Genomic DNA, 23,405 nt, shown 5'->3' on the forward strand with positions numbered 1-23,405 from the left:
TGAACCCCGACCCTCCCCCGCGCCGTGCCCAGGCCCCCGCGGCCGAGGGGCTCTCTCCGCCCCCTCCCGCAGAAGGGCCGGCTCCCGGCTCCCGGGACGGGGGGCGGGAAGGGGGGGCGCGGCGCGCGCCCCGCTCGCTGGGCGGCGCGCGCGGCCGCGGGCGGGGAGCGCGCGGGCGGGGCCGGCGAGTGACGCGGGGCCGCGCGGCGTAAACAGCGCGGCGGCGGCCCCGGCAACCGCGCAGCGCCCGCGGCCCACCCCACCGGCCTCCCCCGCCCGGCGCCGGGCAGGACGGGCCGGGCAGCGCGGCTAGGAGAGGAAAGGCTGGCGCGCCTTCTCGCAGCGTCCCCGAGAGCTTTGACGCCGCAGCCCGGCAGGGGCGGCGGCCGAAGGAAGCAGCCGGGGCGAGAGGAGCCGCCTCGGGCAGTGGATCGCGGCCGGGGCGCTGGGCTCGATTCCCGGTAAGGCAGGCGGCAGCGGAGCCCGAGCGGCGGCGGGAGCCGGGCGGTGAAGATGGCGACCCCGGGCATGGGCTGGCAGCAGCCGCAGCACGGCTACGGCGGCGGCTCCGCGCCCGGCGCGGGAAAACTCGGCTCGGGCTCGGCACAGGCGGGGCTGGGCGCCGAGCACAGCCCGGACCTGCACTTCAAAATGAGCAAGAAGATCGCCCAGCTGACGAAGGTGAGGGAGGCGCGTCAGGTCCTCCGCCGCCTCGGGTGTCTTCCTCCTCCGCTCTGTTTCCCTTCGCTCCTTGCCTTTATGCGGGCAGCGATGGGCCTGGACAGGGACAGACTATCGGGGCTGATGGCAAATGCGGGTGGGATGCGGCCGGATTTGTACCCCGGAGGCCGAGCCTGGAGCGCCCTCGGTCCCCGGGAGCATCACCCGGTCGCCGCGGGCAGGAGCGCGCCGTGGTCCCGCGAGGAGAGCTCCGGCGTTCCGGGAGCCGCGGGGCTGGAGAGGAGCCGCTCGCGGGAGCTGCCGCAGTACCGGCCCCCGCTAGTTGTGTCCGAATCCCGCCGGGCACAGCCAGGTATCCTGGTGTGCGGGAACGGATCCCTGGCTGCTGGACTGGTGCTGGTTATTCATTCTGTGGAAATCGTAGCTCCTCTTCTAGCTCTAAGCCCTTCTCCGAGTCTCTTTAAACGGAGAAATTCAAGTGATGCTTGCCTTCCCCTTGCTGAAGTGCTGTTATTTAAGGTATCTGGTAATAGCTTAAATGCCTTGGTGAGGGTGAAGTGTGAGAAAATTTCTGGTCTGCTATTGCTGGTTGAACAGTTTTCATTATGTCATCCCTAGCCTAGAGAATACATTGTATCTTTGTGAGAGGCTGGAGTCAAGCTAGGAGGTGTTTTCAAAGCCTATTGCTAAGGCAGGTAGGCCCAATGTTTCAGATGTGGCTATAGTTGTGATTTACTTAGAATAACTTAAAACATTGCTTTGGTGCTGTAGTCTCTCTTGTGCGATGCTCAAGCTGTAGGCAAATAACATTATTTATGAAATGAGAGGCAGATTATTTTTATTAAAGAGAAAGCAGAAGTAATTTTTGTCAGTAATTTAATAGCTGGAACGTTTAAAGGTATTTTTAAAGCACTGTGGGAGCTGCCAGTATTCTTAACATGTATGCTAAAATGGATGAAGGTGACATTTCATTGGAACTAAGTGAAGAGAATGAAGACTGCTGGCAGTCTCACAGTGGAGACAGTTCATATTTATGTACAGTTGATGCACCATTGACCAGTTAAAAATAGTATTTATTGTGGCACACCGTGCACCTTAATGTGTTGGAAAGGTGTTGGCTGAGGGGTATCTTGTCCTTGAATTCAAAGTCCAGTTTCTTTTGAAGTTAACATCAGTGGAACACTAATTGCATAAAGAGAAAAGTTGGACTATAGTAAGATGAAGAATCTCCTTGGTTTTGCTCCATGTGCATACAAATAATGAATTAAAACATTAAAGACGTTACTACAGATTTGTGCTCCCTAAAAGGTGTAAAAAGCACCTGGAGACCCTAAATGTGTTTTAGGTTTACCGTAAGGCCTGGGTGAATATGTAAAGTCAAAGAAGAAGAACTTACATTTGTGTGTGTGCGCCTTTGATATATTTCCCTTACTTTCTCTAGGAAATTACCCAGCAGTTCATAGTTTATTTCAGGAACAGCATTCCACTTCTGATGTGAAGTCATTTGTATATTACCCATGAGTTCCACATCACTGGACATGTGCCCTGTGCACTCTCACTTATTATGCGTCAGATATCTTGAGGTGAATGTGAATTAATTATGGATTTAAATGCATGGTGCTGAAATATTTTGAACTCATGTGCTGGAAAATGTAAAGAGAGTGAAAGTAAATACCTTTTTTTTTTTTTTTTCCATTTTTTTATGCTCCATAGTAGGGTTCATCTAAAATTCTATATATTGTGTGCAAGTCTGTCCCAACAAAGATTTCAGATTAGTGAAAATAAAAGCTGAGTTGTTTTCTGCTGTGTATTTAAAATAATTGCAAACGATGTGCTTGTACAAGGAGTTTACAAGTGAATTAGACTTTTGCAGGACTGGAGTCTTGTATGTTTCCCAGTGACTTCTGGCAGTGTTTTAGTTTGTGTGTTGTGTTCTGTTTTCAAGTTTTAGGGAGAAAGCTTGGAAAGTCAGTTGATCTTTCTATTGAGTGAAGGTCTGGAGTGAATAATAGTATTTTTAAATGTAAACCAGGGTGTATATAAAAATACATCTCTTGCACCTATTTCAGCAATAAAATTAAGATTTTAATGATTACGATTAAAATTAAAGGTATTACATAAAATGAATTTCATTGAGGTAGAGGTGCACATTTTGACTGTTCTGTAGCTAGAGGGCTCATTTCTGTTTATTACTTGACCTTTCAGGAAGGGAGACTTAAAAGAATTATAGAAACTTCTGGGTAAAGTGTGATCTAAACTTTCTAATCTGCTCTAGAATCTGAAGCCTGATTTGATAACTGGCTGCAGAAGTTAATCCTTGAGAAAGGAGTCAGGCTACGGGGGAAAAATATAAACATAAAAAACTTTATTTCCCTAATTGAGACTTAACTCTTACAGAAGAATTAACTTCACTTTGTAGAAGATTCCTTGAAGTAAGTTGTTGCAAAAAGATTTTAGAATATTCCTGTTAAGGTCTGTTGACCAAATTCTGCTGTTCTAGCTTTTTCAAATGCTTGCCAGATGTGCATAGAATTCTTCTTCAGTAGTCTAGGAATTTATTGTTAGGAGTACCACTTCTTAATTGTGCTTCTCAAGTGGCTTAATGTCTTATATATGAGATACTTCTCACATCTTTCAACTGTTTTCCCCATTTATTTAATTTTTGTTCCAGCTCTTCTCTAAGAGTGTCTTGAAGATGTGTTAACTCTCCCTTTGGGTTTAGAGCAGAAGGCACTTCACCAGGTCAAAACAAACCCACCATTATAGTGGGGTGAAAGGAAATCTAAATATTCATTGTCAAAGTAATACAGTTGAGTTATCCAGACAACTTCTGTCTTCTGACAAAAGAAACGTGACTCCATAGTTTATATTTGCCTATCCTTGTGCAGTGTGTATTAGGAGCTGTGAGTAGGAGCAGAAGAAAATGCTTTCCCCACAGAATATGAGGGTCACTCATGAATTAAATGTAAAATTCCAAAATTAGGATTCCTCAGTTATGTTTTTGCATTACTTAAAGAGAATCTGATGTTTTAGTCAAAACAATACAGGAACACAAAGTAAAAGGTGAAATTTGTTTAACAACCAGATTTAATCAGTAATTCAGAGTGAGGCGAAATAAGGTATGAATCCTTTTCACTAAGTAAAACACTTCTGAAGTGCTTAACTATATTTTTACTTTTCGGTGGGAGAGAAAGACTTGCTTGATTTAACTTTAATATGCTTAATTCACAGGGGAGGGTAAAACAAATGGTTAGAAATGCAGGTCTAAAAAAAACAAGATGATACTTCATGTTATGTTCAAAGACTGTGGTAGTTTGCAACTGAAGCAATTTTAGGCCTTCCTCTTCGGTATAAGCTCCTTATTTTCAGGCGTTTCGGAAGATCTGTGTGCCAGTTTGGGATAAAGTAGCATCTGACACAAAGATTAAAGCCAACAAGAAATAAACTGCGATTATGAGATTGCATAGATGTGTTTGTACTACTGCATGCAGGAGTGCTAATGCAGTGTTGAATTATGCCTGCTGCAGATGAAAATATGCATATATATTTAATTAGTTTGCATAAGACAACTGGAATAGAAACAAAAAACAAGGTGCTGCTATGCTTACATCAGTAGGAGAGAATTGCATTAGTTTTCACGAGTCCCACAAGAGTTCAAGTGGCTTGTTTCTCATTCTGGATTTGTTGGGGTGTTGCTTTTTTTTGTTTTGTTTCTTCTTTCTTTCTTTGTGATGTAGTTTGTAGTTTGAGCAGTTTTGATTGAGAAATCCATATCCTAAGTGTGTCTGTAAAGTCTGTTGTGCAAGTATTGTGACATCAACATAAATCTTTGACTTCTGCAGAATAGCTGCATGATTTGTGCTGGGATTATAAAATGAGAATCTTCAGTATTGATTTGGCTGTATGATATTTGTTGCAGAAGTTTTACATTAACTGGATCAGCTCTGATGAGAAAGAAACACCTGTTAGTGTTGATGGATGAGAAAATATAACCTGGCAATGTGCTCTTGCAGTCCAGAAAACCAACCCAGTATCCAGGGCTGCATCAAGGGAATGTGACCAACAGGTCAAGGGAACTGATTCTCCTTCTCAACTTTACTCTCCTGAGACCCCACCTGGGTGCCGTGTCCAGCTCTGGGGTCCCCCGCACACAAAAGATGTGGACCTGCTGGAGCAAGTCCAGAGAAGGGCTCAGAAGATGATCAGAGGGCTATGGAGCAAGTCCAGAGGAGGCCACAAAGATGATCAGAGGGCTGGAGCACTTCTGCTATAAAGACAGGCTGAGAGAGCTGGGCTTATTCAGCCTGGAGAAGAGAAGGTGCTGGCGAGACCTTAGAGCACCTTCCAATACCTAAAGGGGGGCTGCAAGAGAGCTGGAGAGAGACTTTTGACAAGGTCATGTAGTGATAAACAAGGAGGATTTGCTTTAAACTGAAAGAGGGTAGATTTAGATTAGATACTAGGAGGAAATTCTTTACTGAGAGGGTGATGATGTGCTAGACCAGGTTGCCCAGAGAAGGTGTGGATGCCCCATCCCTGGAAATGTTCGAGGCCAGGCTGGTTGAAATTTTGAACAAACTGCTGCAGTGGAAGGTATCCCTGCCCATGGCAGGGGGGTTGGAATTGGCTGACCCCAATGGTCCTTTCCAACCCAAAGTACTGTATGATTCTGAAAGAAGAGTCTGTAAGTGCCGTGAAGATGATCTCTACCCTACAGTTAGCATTTTTGTCTATTTAATAAAAAGAAACTGTATAAAACACTAATGTTTTTCCTTGGTACATACTTAGAGCTTGATGGTTCAGTTCTGGGAAGGTTCCAGAAAACTCAGTTCAAAGACTACGTTAACAAAGTTAACCAAGACACATCATCCTTGAGTAAACAAGAAACTAGAATACGAGACTCCTGAGTCCTGACTTCTGTTCTCAATTCTTCCAACAGCTTCTTGTCTATATTTGGGAAACTACTTAAAAAAAAAAAAATCGTTGATTTTCCTTCTGTCTTCCCTGTGTTAGAGAGAAGTACTTAGAGAGTAGACATTAATGTTGTTGTTAATCCAGTCAGTTTCTAGGGGATATAGATAGTAAATTTATTTCAAAGACTGAAGAGCAAATTTGATGGTCTTTAATTCAGATGCTTATGTTTTTTATTGTATGTACTCTTTTCCTGGGATGGTTAAAGGTGTCCCTCAGCTATCACAGAATGCAGTTCTATGGAAGGAAGAGCTTTAAGGTTTAACTTATATTAATGATTCCTAACAAAATGTTTCCAGTGAAACTTTGTCAGCTTTTGTTTGGAAGTATTCTGCCTCAGGAAACAAAACAACTAAACCTCTTGCAGAAAGTTCATTGTGCATAAAATTATAAGAAAACCTTAAAAACAGAGCCCTTAAAACCAGGGAAGACATGAGAATGTAAAAATCCCTGTAGAACTGTTTTGATGTTAGCTGTCATCATGTTGTAGTTGATGCCATTAACAGTTTCTACAAAACTTGAGATTTAGCTTTTTAAGCAGCCTTATGTCATCTCTCCAATGTGTGTTAACACTGGCAGTAGGCCAGTATTTGTAACAGTTCTAGGACTGCATGAAAAGAGCTGAAATTTTGAGGCGGGTGTGATTTAAGTACATATTTTAATGTCAGTATTTTTCATATTATTCTGACTAGTAATGTGTGAATAAATATTATGTTACTACATTAAAAATAGTAGCAAGGACTAAAAGATATGAAAATGTAATATTAGATATTCAATTAATTTACATTTCTCTGGAAATATTTAATTTTGTTTTGTGTTAATTATTCCAAAGATAGCTGAAGTAAGTCCTCTAAGAAGGGAGAGACTTCTTAGGTAGGAAATGAGAAACTTGCTCCAGAAATATTGTGTCTAACTATCTCAAGATTTTCTTTTTTTTATAAAGCTAGTGTAGTCTCTCAGTCTTCCCTGTCAGACTCTTTCCATGTGGTGTTCCAACTGTGTCCTTATTCTGCAGTAATTATGGTCTTAGCAAGGGATATTCACAGAAGAGGAGTTTTCTGTACCAATGATGGTATAAGGAGAAAGCTGGAAGTGGGTAAAAAATGTCATGTCTTTAATACTATCTGGTATAGTTCAGAAGGAGTAAGTGGAGCTTTCAGGCTCTCCATATCTTCTTCAGAACTTCAGTAAAATCATCAATTATTGTCTTTATCTGAATACTTCCTAGGTGATGCACTATGAATTGCTTTAAAGCAGCTGTGGCTTCTAGTTTAGACCTGAAGAGGTCTTTCTTAGCTGCCATGTTTTGTAGGACAAAAATTACAAAATTTGGTGGTTTAGTTAATAAGGACCATATATCTCTCAAATGGTTCTTCCCTTCATTATCATTGTAAACCTATAAGGTGAATCTGCAGGGGTTCTATGTTGGCCTGATATGGGTATATTTTACATCTCAGTGTTGTGATGTGTGAATTAGGTCAATGACTTTACAGTCTTTCATCACAAGACATCAAAAGAAGGAAGGAGGACAAGGATGAAATATTTTTAATATAAAAAAAAATTCAAATTAATTCCTTTGCTCTCCACCCACATAGTTTTAGTGGTTTACTGGTAACTCAGAGTTCTTCTGAGGCCACTGATAACTTAGTGTTCTAAAGATATTTCCCATATGCATGTGTAACTGAAAGTGTGATGTTGAAAAACTGATCACACATTCACATATGTTACTAGTCTAAAATGCCTCTTTAATACACTTGTGCATATATGAGCTTTATTTTGATTTGGGTTTTTTTTTCTCCTCATTTTACAACCATCCAAAAGAACAATAAAAATGAAGAGTATAATAAATTGTGGGAGAAGATAAATAACATGGCGTGGCATCTGGGGACATAGTTTAGTGGTGGACCTACAAGTGTTAGGATTACAGTTGGACTTGATGATCTTAAGGATCTTTTCCAACCTAATGAATCTAAGATTCTATATGCATCCTCTTGTTTATTATTCACTGCTATAATGAAATGATATAGAGTTACAAGGAGCTGGAAAACTGAGATGTTATTGCTCTGGTCTGTATTTCGGCTGTTAAATCCAGTACATCAACACATTAAGGGTATTTAAAGAAAAACTTGAAAGACATGGATTTTACTACAAAGTTCAATGTTAACAACGTGTCAAAATTTAAAAACTAAAGAAGAAAGAACATTCAGGACATAAATGAAACCTGATACTGCAACACCAATGAAATTTAAAATCTGTCAACCTTTAGCTGCTTTTTATATAGGACAATATAAACCTTACAAAAAGAAAAAAAGAAATATTTTGAATATTTAGTGCTTTTGGGTTCTGTTGTTGTTACTGTTTTCAGCTAAATACTGCATTATGAAAGAAGGCTTTTGCCATTTTCTTTTTAGATGAAAGTGTCAGTTCAGAGTTAAGAACACAATAACTGAAATGCTTTCCTTCAGATGTAAAAGTTGTAAACTGGAGAGTCTTTTATGTATATTTGGAAAAGGAAACCAGTAGTTGAACTCTGTAACTCTACAAGGTATTTATAGATGAATTACTTCATACATTGTAAATCAGTATGGGCAGTATGGGCAGAGCACTCTGAAGTACTCAATCCCGTAAGGAGTTTTGATTTGACAAGCCATACAAAGATGGATCAGCAGAAGACAGTCTGGTGGGTTTTTTGTTGTTGTTTTTTGTTGTTGTTGTTATTTGAAATATGAATGTGCAAAGAATTTGTTTCAAACTGACAGCCTTAGCACTTCTTTAGAAGAAGTCAGATTGCAATTTAATATTAAACATTGTGGTTTCGTACTTTCTTCAAACACAGTAAAATTGTATTTGGCAACAGCATTGCTTTGCATGTTTGGATATTTCTGTATTGTCCTGCAACCTCTTGGTTACACATACTTTATATTTTAATGTCTAGAAGTACAATTAGAGGTGTACTGCATCTAATACATGCATAGAAGTGTTATTTGTCCTAAGTCATTGTTTCGGTACAGCAACTTCTAGCCTTGGGTAGCTTCTAAGCACTTAAATTACTTCAGTAACTCATTCTCTGAAGTCAGGCTTCGGCTTTAATAAAAACAGTAATTTTGTCAGTGATACTTAGTGTTTTCCACCCTTCCAATTCTCCATTGAAGCTTCATTCTCCTTTGAACTGTATTGCAGGAGGGCATTACCTTAAAATAGTCACTAACTTTTTCTAACTGTTTGCTGGCTTGCTGCTAAATAAACCCAGCAAATCTCAACATAACATTATGAAATCAGATGTATATGTCTCTTGGCTGATATAAGTTTGGCAGTAGTAAGCCAGGCATCTGTGTATTCTTCTAATGACTGATGTCATACCAGTAACCAAAGGCATTGCATTCCAAAAATAACCAGGAGAAACAAAACAGTCTAAAGCTATTCACCATCTTGTCCTACTTAATGCATATTACCTGGTTCTGTTTCCTTAGCCAGGCTCTTCTAACTGAATCGAGAAGGCTAGGAGGAGGAAGGAGAAGAACCTTTTGCTGAGGTTGTCACTTGACTGGGATCAAAATGACAGATTTTAGAAATAGCTAATGTTAAAAAGTTCATGAAGTCCTTCTTCAAGATGCTGCCATTAAATGAAAGGCAACCTTTTAGCTACAAGACGTAGTATGAAGTGAATATGAGAAGTAATAGTTTTCTTTTTTAATTTTTATAAGAATCTTTCCAGCCAGTTTCCTGAAATCTTATTTCTATAAACCTGAAATGTTATGTGTTCAGAAAACAGGTGTGCTATAAGCCAAAGATTTTTTTATTAGAACAGTGGTTTTGCTCACAACATGACTGAAAGCTATAACTTTTAGTAAAGGGTGTCTGACACTGCCTTCTCAGATCTAGTGTGTTGCAGTGTGGATGCTGATGTGTTTGGATGGGTTGTACTAAAATGTATTTCAGTAATCTTCTGTGACTGTCTTTGTCCTTTTAAAATTTGACAAATGAAGATAATGGGAAATTATTTATTTTATAAGGATTAGGGAAAAGGCTTGATTTTTTTTTTTATTTAACTGCTTTATGTAATTGTAAGTGTAGGTTTCACACTTAAAGTTCATTGTAGCTGGTTGTAATAAGTAATTAACTTAAATATCTAAAAAAAAAAGCAAAACACCTTGAACATCTGTGTATGTCTTCTCAACATTAACCTGTCTTGTCAACGTAGCTCATTTATTAAAGAAAATACTTTTTGTGTTGTGACACAGAATGGTAGAAATTTATTTGAAATTTTGGATCCATTATTTTGTCTGGGTTGTTCACTAGCTTTCCATATATTGTGTAACATTATAGTGTTAGCTTAGAGTTACATGCCATAAAATTCAGCCAGTCCTCTCCCCAATCCCCTTCTGTTTTTTTTCTTTTAAAAGCTAATGCCCCTTTGCTTTATGCTGAGACTGGACTTCGACACAAAGCTCAGTTTACATATTCTTTGAGCTGACCTGGAAGTGTTCTGTGGCCATTATTTCTATTCCCATGATTTTTGTCTGTGTTCCTTTAGTTCTGTGCTCTGTTTCACACCTTGTGAATGGTCCACACTGTGGATTGAAAAGGTATATATGGCAATTTGGTGTATTAGGTATATTCTGTTTTGCCTCCAAATATCTAACGCATGAGATTGTAATTCTTATCATTTTGGGCAGACACTGTTTTAGGAGGTACGTTCTGAACAAGTGAAGAGCCTGAAGCAAGTTTAGCTTCTGTTGGTTTGAGTTCTTTTCCATAGCTGTGAGTTGATACTCTAGAATAAACTAGATTTCAAATACCAGATTATTGGGGGAGGGGAAGGGTGTTTGTTGCTGGAGTATTTTGTTTTGGTTGGTTTGTTTGTTTGTTTTTTTGTCAAAGCTGTTGGTGTACTAGACTCTTCTTCTCTAATGGAAATTTTAAAATGTTTCGGGTTGGGGTTTTGTTGTGATTGGTTTTTTTTTGTCTGTTTTTTTGTCTCTGTGGGGGTTTTTAATGTTTTTTTTTTGGTTTGTGTTTTTTTTTTTTTTTTTTTTTTCTTACAGGTCTATGCTCCCTGGTCCTGAGGGAAACTAAATTTCCTGCTTTCAAAAAACTGTTAGCTTGGTAAAGTTGTAGACAGAAGTAACACGACTTCTCACTCTAGGATATAAAAAAAATTACATACTGATCATAAACTCTAGCTTCTGTATGGGCCTATATGAAATTTTGATAAGGTTGGTCCCTTAATTAAAGTCCTGACTCACAAGCTATATTCAACTCTACATTCACTGCTAATCTTGAGCCTCATCTGTTCTCACCTAGGGAAAAGAAATTCTTATTAAAAAAAGGAGAATTTTTTAAAGCTTCAGAAAGAAATAAAGAAAATTGTCTGGTCTTGGAAGCATAAAAACCCAGTGGCTTTGTTAAAGAATTGAGAATAGTCTTAAGTTTACCTACAAGAACTAATTTTATCAAAGAACAGAATCTATATATCTAGAGAAGTGTGAGGCTGTATGTGCTTTTCTTGGGAGGCTTGTGAGGGTCTCCTCTTGGGAAGAGGAGCCTTGTCAGACACTTTGCATATGGGCTGTGTTGGGTCTGTGTTGAGTTGTTCTCTTGCCCCATGTTGCCCCTTGGCTGTGGGGGTGGGCAGCAGCCCTGCTCTCTGTGGTACCGAGTGTAGGGCTGCCTCCATGTCTTATCCTCACTGGCACTGGTGTCAACAGCAACAAAGTTTGACTTGGTTTATGCAAACCAGTACATTTCCCTACTGGCAAGATCTCGTTAGAGGCCCAGCTTATATAACTACAGTTTCCCGAATGTTTTATGTGGTCGGTGTGGCAAGCTATAACATTGATTCTGCTGAACACTATGGAGGTAAGTGCAGTGAGTTAATTTCTCTGAAAGAGCGTGCCATGCCGTTTTGTAGTGACTTCCCAAAAACCTGGCAGAATCAAAAAAGGACAAAGAAGTGAAAATTTAAACAGGCACTGGTATTTTTCAGAGTTATGTCAGTTGGTCAGTTAAGAAATGTTTGAGAATATTTGAATGAACAGCAGCATTTTCTTAATTTTGTCAGGACTCTGAAAGAGGGGTTTATGTTTGATTTTCTAAAGCTGACTTAGGGAATATACAAGAAAAAAGGGATTAATTCCTACAGGATTTCTATTTGGTTTTATTCTGTTCTGAAATAACAGCATTTTTACCTTTTAAGGGTCTTAAGAAGCTGGAAATGCAATTGTCTTGTCATAAAATTCACGAAAGATACATCTTTTATTTCTGGACGTTGCCCAAAGCATCTTAGGTTCACAAGTCCTCTAAATAAGAGGAAATTGCCTCTTGAAACAACATACTACTTAAAACCCCTTACTTTGGTGATTAACCAAATACAGCGATACGTGTTTGTAAGATGACTACCATTTTCACTCTTCCCCTCCGCTTAGGTGTTACTACTTCCTGTTTTGGGGAGTTTTGAATATAATATTACTTTCCTGAGAAAAAATTCATTTGTATGTATTTGGAATAATTTTGTAGAATGAGGATCTCTAGGGATCTATGTTCCTGAAAGGCTAAAATCAGATATGCAAATATTCAAGAAATAAATCTGAAAGGAAATGCAGCTCTGAGACAAACACAACTTGAGAATAGCCCCTTGGTCTATCCTGTTTTCCTTGCAGCTATTTAAGGTCTAGTCATATAGCAGATGTGTCAGCTATAGTTTAGATAGGTGATTAGAGGGTAAATGGGATTCTTTCTCACAGGGAAGGAGATTGGGGAATTTGTACATCTGTCACTAAATCTTATTTATTTATTTATTTATTTTCTTCAGTATGTTTCTCAAGATTTAACTGTCTTGGGAAATTTCCTGAAGCTACTGTGCTACAGATTTGTAACATTTGTTTCTGGTATAACCTGATTGATAGAGGTTGCCAGAACTGAAAAGGGGTTTTGACTGGATGTTGGTACTAGCACACCTATCCCAGCACAATGGTATTGATTTGTGGTTGCAAGTACATCCCACATGAGTCTGTAACAGGAGGAAATAGTTGTTTCCAGTTGAATGAACAATGAATACTTATGTTTATTGGGATACACAATGAGTTAGTTGGATACTCTGTGTTGAGTTCTAGTGTATTTTATATCCGGTTCTGTGATTGAAGACTGCCCAAAATATAGGAGGTATACTGAGAACTTAATGAAAACTACGGAAAACTGACAAGTACAAGCACTTGTTTAACTTTTTATCTGTAAAATGAGACATTTCTGAAGTGTACATAGCTCTGTTGTTATGCATGAATCTGTTCATTTTTAATGAACTTACCATAAAAAACCTTACACTTTCATGGAAGAGATTTTGTTTTGGAAGCTGTATTGTATGCAGTCTCTTTAACCCTTAAACTATAAGTAGAAAGCAATGGAAATTCTCTTAAAATATGGATTAAAATTAGGAGAGGATCTGCTGGAAACAGAACAGAGCTAAATATCAAAAACTTTCATGTTTTTAGAACCTTTCCTGACTATATAATGGGAGCAGTGGTGGATCAGTAGCTGGAGATACTTGTGCTTAGTATGTAAAAGTGATTTGAAAAACCCACCAACAAACCAAAGCTTAAATGGCATTTGCTAGCTAATTTGAAATTCAACTTTTAAAAAGTATTGGAAAACTTAAGCAAATTTGCTGTTGATTGTTAAATGTCTAAGTCTGAAAACCAAATTGTTCCATGCTGTCTCTTAACGAGTTAAGACATGAGTTATAATTGCATTGAATTACAGTGTTGCATTGACACCTGAGTTATACATAGAATAGTCTTAAAATGGGCCTTGGAATGATATCTCAGTGTGTTCGTTGTGTATTAGTTGTATAGATAATTCTTAAATTTTTCTCTTAGCTAATTGTGTATTTTGCAATATGCCACCAACTTACCTTTTTTTTTTGTTTCCCTTTTTGAGTAAAAAATGGAATATTTTTGCAGTAGTAGTCAGAGCTAAGCATGTTTGTATGAGAGACTGAATATATATAAACTGACAGGCGCGTGATACAGACCTGTATGCACTGGAGGCCTTGAGCTAATTATTTAATGTGAAGTTGCACACAAGTGCTCAGTGCTTTTTTTTTTCTTTCTTGCAAATCTACTTGTTTGATTTATATGTATTCCTTGATTTAAGATTGCCACTGTTTTCTCATTTGTTGAATTTTAAGAAAGGAAGTAATTGATGCTGAAGAAAGAAGACTTCTTGGTTTTCCTTTAATCATCTTTATCATATTGGCTATCACAGATTTTCTTCTTAGGGTAGCTAATCACAGCTGAAACTTGAGGTCTTGATGAAGATTCTTATTTGACTGACCCATGAGGTGTGGGGAATTTTTGTTGGAAGTGAAAAATTCTGAACAGTCTTACCTACAGAATTCTATATGATGACGTTCTTGAAGAATAGGAGTTAATGTCTCCCATTTTGTGTGGAATAAAGTAAGTATTGTAAAAGAGGCAAGTCTGGCAAATCATTTACAATATAAGTACTCTTAAAATAAGCTCCTTGTATTCCAGCTTCCAAACAGAAGCAATAGTAAAAGCTTTTATTGCAATTGCATGAGACAAGTTTTTAAGAACATTCACTAGGGTAGCTCTCAAGAAGATTGTATCACTGATGAAGTTTGTATTCAACTGGATAACCATAATAAGAGAGTACAGCTGTTGGACTGAGTGTTCAGGATTCTACTTACTGTATTTAATGGGATGAATGAAAAAAAGAGATGCTTTAGAACAAAGCAGTATAACTGTATGCTTTTACCAGAGCATCAATTTTCTTGTAGGTCTCTAATGGAGATACTACAATTTTCCTACTTAAGTATACACAAGTTTTTTTTCACTTTTTATTGAATGGTTTAGAAAACTTGTGGTGGAAGGAGCTGCACAAACTTTAAGTAGATAGACTAGACACTACAATAAAAAATGTATTTAATTTTTTTCTTTTTTTTGGTGGGACTGTTTTTTAGGGAAATTTAAAATTGGTTACATCTCCACTGTTCTTTGTCATGTGCCTGTGAATTTTCTCCAAGTGTGTGCTAGACAAGTAGACATTAAAGTAGACTAAAAGCTGGCTGAACCTCTGGACTTTGTGTTGTGGTCAGCTGTGTGAAGCCCAGTTGAGGGCTGGTCACTAACAATGTGCCCTAGAGACCATTCTGTTTAACATCTTTGTTATGACCTGGATGATGAGACAGAACACACACTCAGCAAGTTTGTAGCCAATACAAAAGTGAGACAAGTGGTTGATGAAACAGATGGTTGTGCTGCTATTCAGAGCTGGACAGGCTGGAGGAATGCACCAACAGGAACTTCCTGTGAAGGCCTATCTGGGGCAGCACAGCAAGGATGTGGCTAGAATTGACTGGCTGGAAAGAGCTGAGCAGTAAAGGCCCTGGGGTCCTGACAGACCACGAGTTGAGCGCGGGCCAGCAATGTGCCTTTGGCAAAGAAGGTCAATGGTGCACTGGACTGCGCTGGAATGAGTGTCACAGCAGTTCAAGGGAGGTGATCCCTCCCCTCTACTCTGTGCTGGTGAAGCACACCTGGAGTGCTGGGTCTGGTTCTAAGGCTCCCCTGTATGAGAGAGTCATGGACATACTGGAGCAAGTCCAGCAAAAGGCCACTAAGATGATGAGGAGACTGGACCATCTGTCATACTAGGAGAGGCTGAGAGCTGTGGCTGTTTAGCCTGGAGAAGGGAAGGCTCAGGGGGATCTTATAAATGTGTGTGTACACCAGATGGTGAGGAGTAAAGACGACTGAGCAGGCATATTCTTAGTGGGTCTCATGAAAACATAAGGCAATAGGCACAAACAAAAACATAAGAAAACGCTTCTTTTTTTTTTTTTTTTTACTGTGAGGATTGTCAAGTTCTGGCACAGGCTGCCCAGAGATTTTGAGGAGTTGTCTTCCTTGGAAACATTCAAAACCCACCTGAGTGAGGCCCAGCATAGTCTGTTCTAGCTGACCCTGCTTTGCATAGGGTCTAGGTTAGACTAGGTGACCTCCAGATGGGTCTTCCAACGTCAGCCCTTCCATGATTCTGTATACATGGTCTTTCTGTAATAGCTGCTGTGTCAAATCTGTAAGTTGTGAGTGTCAGATGTCAAAATTAATAGTCATTATTGTGTAAATACTGAGATGTAGCTAGAAATTACAAATTTTTTCCATTGCTTGATAGGTACCTGTAGGTTACTGGAAAGTATCCCAATAGGCCACTACAAACTTGTCCTAGATTCATCTTTGGCTTGGCTTTGAAAATAAACTTGGACTCTTAACTGGCGACTGTGCCACCTTCTGCTTACTTTATGATTTTGTTTCTATAACCTAAACTTTCTTCAGTTAGTGATCAGTCTTTAATATGAACATGGATTATATTTTTTTGGTTAAAATCTGGATTTTTTATTCCAGAGGAAGGGAAGAGAAATTACTTCAAGGTAGTTTCTTTCTGATCCTTCTGGGAAAGTAGCTCAAATTCTTCTGCAGTTATTAAAAATTGCATGATTCTGGTTGGAATTTATTTATTCTGGAGACCTAGCACTTAGCATTAAAACTTCCAGAGGTGATTTCTAGTTAATGCCTTCTAGAAAGTGGAAAGATGCTGTAGATAAAAATACTGTGTTGGGAGTCTTGCAGTGTGTTTTTCACTAATATTTCTTTCCTGAATAGCTGCGTACTTGCTTGGTAGGCTCCATGCCTTTACTTCATACAACAAGCTTGAAAAGTAGAAAATCAATTATGAGCAAGAAGTGGATTTGTTTTCCAGTCTGCTTTTCAAAACACTGGTGAAGATTTCTTCTTTGCTCCATAGGGGCTGAGTGGTATATTCTTATCTGCATGGTCTGTTCTGCTGGGAGGAACCACTAGATACGGGAATTGCATAGGGTCTACAGAAATTCTTGAGGAAATAAAACTCAAAATAGATCAGGCATTGAGAGGAAAAGACTTGCAGGCAGAGGGAATGCAGAAATGAACTTTGTTTTGATGGGGAAGAGGAAACTGGGAAGACCTTTTCTCTGGCTTGTCATACAGTACTGCTGTTTTTTTGGGAAAACTGAATACAAAAAAAACCTTTTACTAATGCTTTCATCAGCTCAACACTTGAGAACTCATCAGTAAGAATGAATAGCGTGTATGAGTGATAATAATGCTGACTACGCCTTGCTTTCAGGTTTACAAGCAAACTAAGAGGAAAAGAGATCATCTTTCTTTAGTGTCAACTTCATTTACAATTATCTGAAAGTACTTGTGACGTTTTCAGGTGATGGCACTAAGAAATATTGCTTCGGATATCCTCTAGAGCAGATTTCAAAATGGAGATGCTTCATTTTACTTTACATTTCTGCAGTTATTATTCTGTCTCTATCATCCCTCCTTTCCTTTCTGCCCCACGTGCCAAATAAAAGAAAAAACAAATCCCTTTCATTCTAAATATTTAAAGTCAGTTCCCAATATTAGTGGGTACGTCTACAAAAATAATGTTTTCCTAAAAAGGCGGACAACTCAGCTTGCATACCCTTAGTTATTAAAAAGCTGTATGTTTCTAAGCCATGAATAGAAAAATCTAAAACCAGGCAATGACCAGAAAGGTTTTCATCATAAACATCTAGTGAAATATAAATGTTTAAAAACATGACCCTTTGGATGGTGAAAGTTAATAGGGGGTTAGACTTGAAGGTGGAATGAATTAAGATTTAAGAGTAAATTTTTAGTCTTGAGCTATAATGAAAATTAGCTTGAATGATAAAGCAAGGAAATAGATTTAGAAGGAAATGGCACAGTCATTTTTTTGGAATTTGGATTGAGTGTTATGACTTATTTTTCTACATAATACAGATAACTACGACTTAAATGTTTCTTTCTGATGAAAATAAAGTTAGGCGCAAGTACAGATGTGATTGTATGAAGAATAATTTAGCCAAGTCTAGCAAAAAAGGGAGACTTAAATTATAAATTATGTCAATATAATTGCTTATGACTGGGTTAGCCATTACTTATAGTGGCCTTTTCAAAAAAAGGATTGAAAATGGAAAAACTTAAGCTTTGATTTCAGACAATAAACGGAATCAACTGACTAATCTTACCCCTTTTATATGATTGTTTTTTTCACTCTAAATTGAGATTCTCTGAGTGTGATTGATTGATTTGTTATTGAAATATATTTTGCAGAAAATTTCAACTTCTGTTCATCCTTTTAGGCTCTCATTGCTTCAATGTCAGTGAATGTCATCCTTTAAGGCATTTGATCCTACTGAAGACAACCCACTCTTCAGTACCTGTTTTGCACCAAAAGGCTGGTTTTCTTCTGTGGATGATTTTTCAAGGAGTGATATGACATTGCTTTTTGTTAAGAAAAGGAATAATTGGTGAATTAGAAAGTATATTTTCCTTTTAAAAATAGATGGAGTGAGAGAAATTTCTGAATGAGATTGTCTGGAAGAAAAATTCCAGCTTTACTAACTGTGTCTTGACAAACCATTAGGATTTAATTTGATGATACTAAATACAGAAACTGGAAAAGGAAAGTATCAACTTACTATAGCTAGCAAGTAATTAAAGCAGACAGAAATACGGCATCTGTATTTTCCCTGCAATGTAGTTCGGAAACCATGCTGATGATTTGGGATGAACCAAAGAATTTTAAAGTTGTGCTGAAGTAGTCTTAGAAGCATTATAAATAACTGTTGTATTTTGATAACATTTGTATAGAGGAGCTCTCCTTATCATTTAAGCAAGTCTGAGTTTTAGTACCACTTAACTTGATTTACAAGTATTGGTTGAGTTTAAAAATAAGGGTTGATTTTCAAAGAGCCATTACAAAACATTTAAACTGTTTTCTGCTAGAATTGGTTCCCATTCTGACTAACTTTTAAAGCTGTTTCTAAACAATTTTTTCCTCTTTCGTAACAGTTTCTTCAAAATATTCTTGTGTTGTATTGAAACCTGTCATGAAAATATTTTTGGTGTCATAATGAGATTGAAAATTACATTAAACTCTGTTTTGACGTATTCTGCAAGTTGGTTTTACACTTTGGCACAGAAAGCAAACTTATGTGCCATTAACAAAACTAAATTTGGCACAGAAAGCAAACTTATGTGCAGCTAACAAAACTGAATGTCTCAGTCACTCAAGTAATAAATTGCTTAGCAGTCGCTCTGAGAATAGCGCAATGGGAATGTACAGAACTGGATTGCTGAATCCTGTGAACTTATGTAACTCCATTAGAGACAGCAATGCCACTGTAGAACAGCTGAGCATTTCTCTCAGAAATAGATGTCGTGTCGTAGCCAAGTGGGGGATTAAGTGCCTGGTTGTACAAAGCACTAATGGTGATCTCTTCCCTAATTTGGTTTACAGTAAAGAGTTGTACTTCTATCCATCTGCTTCTTGTCTTTCTGTCAAGGTCTTCAAGTCTACTTTTTTCCTCCTGGAAAAATTGTTTCAGTTCTAGCTTGTACAGATAATTCTAAGGTGTTCTACTCCTGAAAATTAGTTTAATTCAATCTGGCCAGTTGCCTGTCCATCCACAACATTTTTTAATGGGTATCTTGGCCACTGACTAGAGATAATGTCTAGTGTTACTGAACTGAATACCCAACCCATCTCTCATAGCCCTGTCATATTATCTTGATATAGCTCTTCCCATTTAATCTGTATTTCTGGTTTGTTTGACATCACATCTGCTTGTTTTGCACCTGAATTTTTGCCTCAGCTGAAGATATATTCTGAAGGTTGTATCATATTTCATAGAGGCATAAAATCATTAATGTGGGAGAAGGCATCCAAGATCGAGTCCAGCCTATGACCAAACACCATCATATCAACTAGACCATAGCACTAAGTGCCATGTCCAGTTGTTTCTTGAACACCTCTGGGGATGGTGTCTACACCACTTCCATGAGCAGCCCATTCTCATTCTTGACAACCCTCTCAGAAATTCTTCCTGATTTGGGTGGTGCAGTGTTGTATCTGTCAGTCATGCCTTAGCCAGGTCATGATTCTTTTAAAAGCCTTTTTAAAGCGAACTTTTATTTCATCAGTGTTTAAATTATTTGCTTGTTTTGTAAGTAACTTTGCCGTGAAAATCCTGGAAAGAGCTTTCAGGATATAAGGTCTGTATGTTGTATATAATGCAGGTTGTATCTACCATTGATTCTCACTTTTTTCTGCTCCTCAGTCTTCTCCTAGTCTTAGCAGGAACAACAGCTTCAACTGTTCTCCAAAATCTAAATTGCATGTTGTCGAGTAATTTTTCCTCCTTTTCCCTCCTATTTTTAATTTTATTTTGATACATATTTGTAAGAGATATCTGCTCTTTTTCTTCCTCAGAAAATGAGGTACAGTTATTAAATTCCTTTGTTCCATTATAATTTATTGTGGTGAGGAAAATACCCCACTTTTCCATTTTCTGCAGCACATCCAAAATAACCATATAAGAAAAAAAATGAGTTTTCTGCTAACCCTATCAGGATGCCGTCTCTCCCTGTATTCAGTCAAAGACTGCTGAATAGAATGGGGTTGCTCCCAAGTATCTCTTTCTGTGAGCCTCACATATGTGCTAATGCCTCTGTCAAATCCCCTTTCATCCCCCTAAGGTCGTATTTCACTGACGTGAGACCCAGTCTTGGAAGCACTCAGCTGCTAGAGCAGAAGGAGCAACAGGGCCTGATTGCCCACTTGACCTCTTGTCACGGGTGAGCTCCTTCTTGGTTTGCTACTGATTGCTAAAATTACTTTCAGGATCACATATTGTTGTGTCCTGGCCCTGAGGCCTGAGGTTTAAACCACTCTTGACTGCCTGGCTTCTGAACTTGTGAATTCCATTCTCATCTTTCTGCTCAGTGTGTTGGGCTATCAAGAGGTGCAGGTAATGTGCTCCTCTTTTTGAATCTGATTACCGAGTGCTCTGTAGCTTTACCTGCTGCCATGATTTTGATTTGTGTTACCTGATTGATAAAGGCTATCCCTGTTCCTGGATTTGGACAAAGCACATATTTCCAAGATAGGCTGTGGTAGCATAAGCTCCTGATTAGCTCCCAGAAAGCCTCTCATTTGCTGTTTGGTACAACTCTAGGAGAAAGGAAACAGGCCACAGTGAATGAATGAGCTATTCGGCCACACTGACCACTCTGTCCCTGTGCCAAGGCATGTTCGGGACCTCTTCTTCAGGTGAGGACATCTCCTGCCCCATGATTATTTGGAACGTGGCATGCCTTTTTCTGATAATTAAATTTTAAGGTACAGGCACTCTAATAATTTATAATCATGCTGAGCTGAAAATGCAAGCGGATATTTTAAACCAGAAGGATTTTTCAGACAATTAAAGAGTTAATATTTCAGTGTGGGCCGTTCCCAAATAAACAAAACCCAGGAAGGATTGTAAGTCAAGTAGCTACATCTGATACTGATCTGTACTTGGCAGTTCTGAAAGTAGAAATGGATTATCAGCACATCAGAGGAGCAGGTATTTAGGAGCGTGAAGAAAGCTACTCTAGGTGTATGGGCCCCTGTGACATGTTATACCTACTGTATATGGTATTAAACATCAGGAAACCTGAAAATAAAAAATGAAATTTTCCCCTGTGTTTTAATCTCAGTGTAGATGTTGGTGAGCAGTGCATGGCCTCGGACTTACCTTCTTTTACAGACAATTAATTATAAGTGTTTAGGAATAAGTGTGAAAAAGAAAAATTTCTTCTTATCCAAAGGTAGAGCGCTAGTGGATATCTGTTCATGCTCAATACTTAGAAATTATGTTGAGCTTCATAGTGTCATTCTCTAAATAATTAATTGTAAACAAAAGTCATTCGAGATCGCTTTGGAAAGCTAGTTGCTGTAGTAAAAATAACGCAGTATCTATTTTCAGAGTTCCTAAAGGAATAAAATGCTGAATTTTACTTAGGCATAAATTGAACTAACACATGAAGACTGTTGAATAGGATAAAGGATATTTTAATAATAAACTTCTAGTGAAAGTGTGTTTTTTAGGGAAAAAAATTTCAAGCTGTTGCCCTCTGTGGATTTTATTTCAAAGGAAGACTGGTATAGTTAGACCAGCCCTTTTGGAGGAGATGCTGTTGGCAGGGGACACTCCTTTTACAGCTGCAGACCATATTTGTCCCTTCGCTGCTCATTGTGCTGTGCCCTTAATGCACTGGCCCTGGTATTTAGATAGACTTGCAGTGAACCAGATAGCTGAAGAACAAGTGTTTTCCTTCCACCTCTTCTGTGATGTCTAAGAAATCCTGGCCTAAATTTCTTCACTTGTTTCTGTTTTTGATATCAGCAACACAAAGACCTTGATTGACAGAGCATCTTCTATTTGTGAGATTTCATAAGGGAGCAAAAGATCTTTCTAGATAAATGGATGGGTTTTTTAGTTGGAATTTTAAAAATAAGAAAGATGGGCATACATAGGTTTTGAGGTTTGGATTTTTTTTTGTTATAACTGTCTACTTTTGTATGTAGTAATGGATTTTTAAGACTGTACTCTGTGATTGTGGTCAGCTTTTAGGAAAGGCTATTTTAAGTGGCTTTGAAGTACTTTCCTGTATCACTGTGTTCTTGTAATGTACTAAGGAGAAGAAATTAGCCCTGTAAAACAAACTTTTTCTGGGTATTAACTTGGTTATTTTATTTTGTCTTAAATTGATCATAAGATATATATTTTAAGTGCGTAAATGTAACATACATCTCATTTTTTGACATTATTTGACCAACAAGAAGAAAAGGGGAAAAATTAATGCAATACTCACTGTAGCAAAAAAGATATGATTGTTCGGGGCTATCACAGAGGAGACATTTCTATATAAAATTAATTCATGATAATGCTTGCAATTTTTTTTAATGTTTCTTGTTGATTTTGTAGACTGAACTTTTCTGTTTGCAACCTGCTGCACTTTTTACTGTTTCTCAGTATATCTTACTACTTCCTGTGTGTACCAACTCTTACCTGAGTTGCAACTAACTCTCTGTTCGACCCACAGAGAGCGAGGTTAGGTCAGGCATCTTCCAAATCACTAGCTGGTTATGCACGAGCATTTTCTTGTTGGCACTGTACTTGTGTGGTTCTTTCAAGAGACAAGCAGCACTGACAAAATCTGGGGATGCCTCCTGAGGCTCTGGTGTTTCAGACTGGTGTTCAGGTAGCAGCACCCTGGGAGAACTGGAACACAACAGTTCAGCTGAACAAGGCTGAACATAGTGCTCTGACCCAGGGACCCACACATCAAGTCTGAAATGGAAGTTTACCAAAGTCATAAGGTTGATGTTTGTGTAAGATGTGTGGTGAGGTATTTTTCTCTTAGGTATCAGCTCTTGTTTTGATGTAAAATTAAGAGAAAATGAACCATGTACATTTTTTGACATATTTTCATTGAGTCGTAGACTATGGTTTTCTGTGCTGCAAAATAACTTGCACTCCATTCTAGTATTAAGGTGAATTACACCTTTGTGATTAGAAGCATTCCATCGTGACTAAATTGCTGGCAGGAGCAGATGAGCAAAGTACAGCTGACCATGAAAGAGTTAGTCAGCTTTCCAAACCATAACATCTGGTTTGGGGTAAAAAGTATTTCTCAGCCAAACTTTCATCTTTCAGCCACAAACAGTGTGGAACAGGAATTGCTGTTCATATTCCATGTAGTTAAAAACACCAGAGCTAATGCAAGGACTGACTTGCTTCACCTTACCACATAGAATATAACTAAACAATCCAATAATTACTGGCATAAACAAGGTGA

The 23,405-nt window shown here is 38.6% G+C and overlaps 1 protein-coding gene across 1 annotated transcript in view; it reads left to right on the forward strand.

Annotated features, from left to right (window-relative positions):
- The first annotated feature begins 221 nt into the window (after positions 1-221).
- Positions 222-23,405, forward strand: part of FAM184A (family with sequence similarity 184 member A) — a 74,522-nt gene continuing 51,338 nt past the window's right edge. Inside the window, exon 1 of the mRNA XM_069010905.1 lies at positions 222-681. Within this exon, the coding sequence (XP_068867006.1) occupies positions 514-681 (168 nt within the window). The 5' untranslated portion in view covers positions 222-513. The remainder of the gene's footprint in view (positions 682-23,405) is intronic.

The sequence above is a fragment of the Aphelocoma coerulescens genome, chromosome 3 (assembly GCF_041296385.1).
Source record: "Aphelocoma coerulescens isolate FSJ_1873_10779 chromosome 3, UR_Acoe_1.0, whole genome shotgun sequence".
Classification (NCBI taxonomy): domain Eukaryota; kingdom Metazoa; phylum Chordata; class Aves; order Passeriformes; family Corvidae; genus Aphelocoma; species Aphelocoma coerulescens.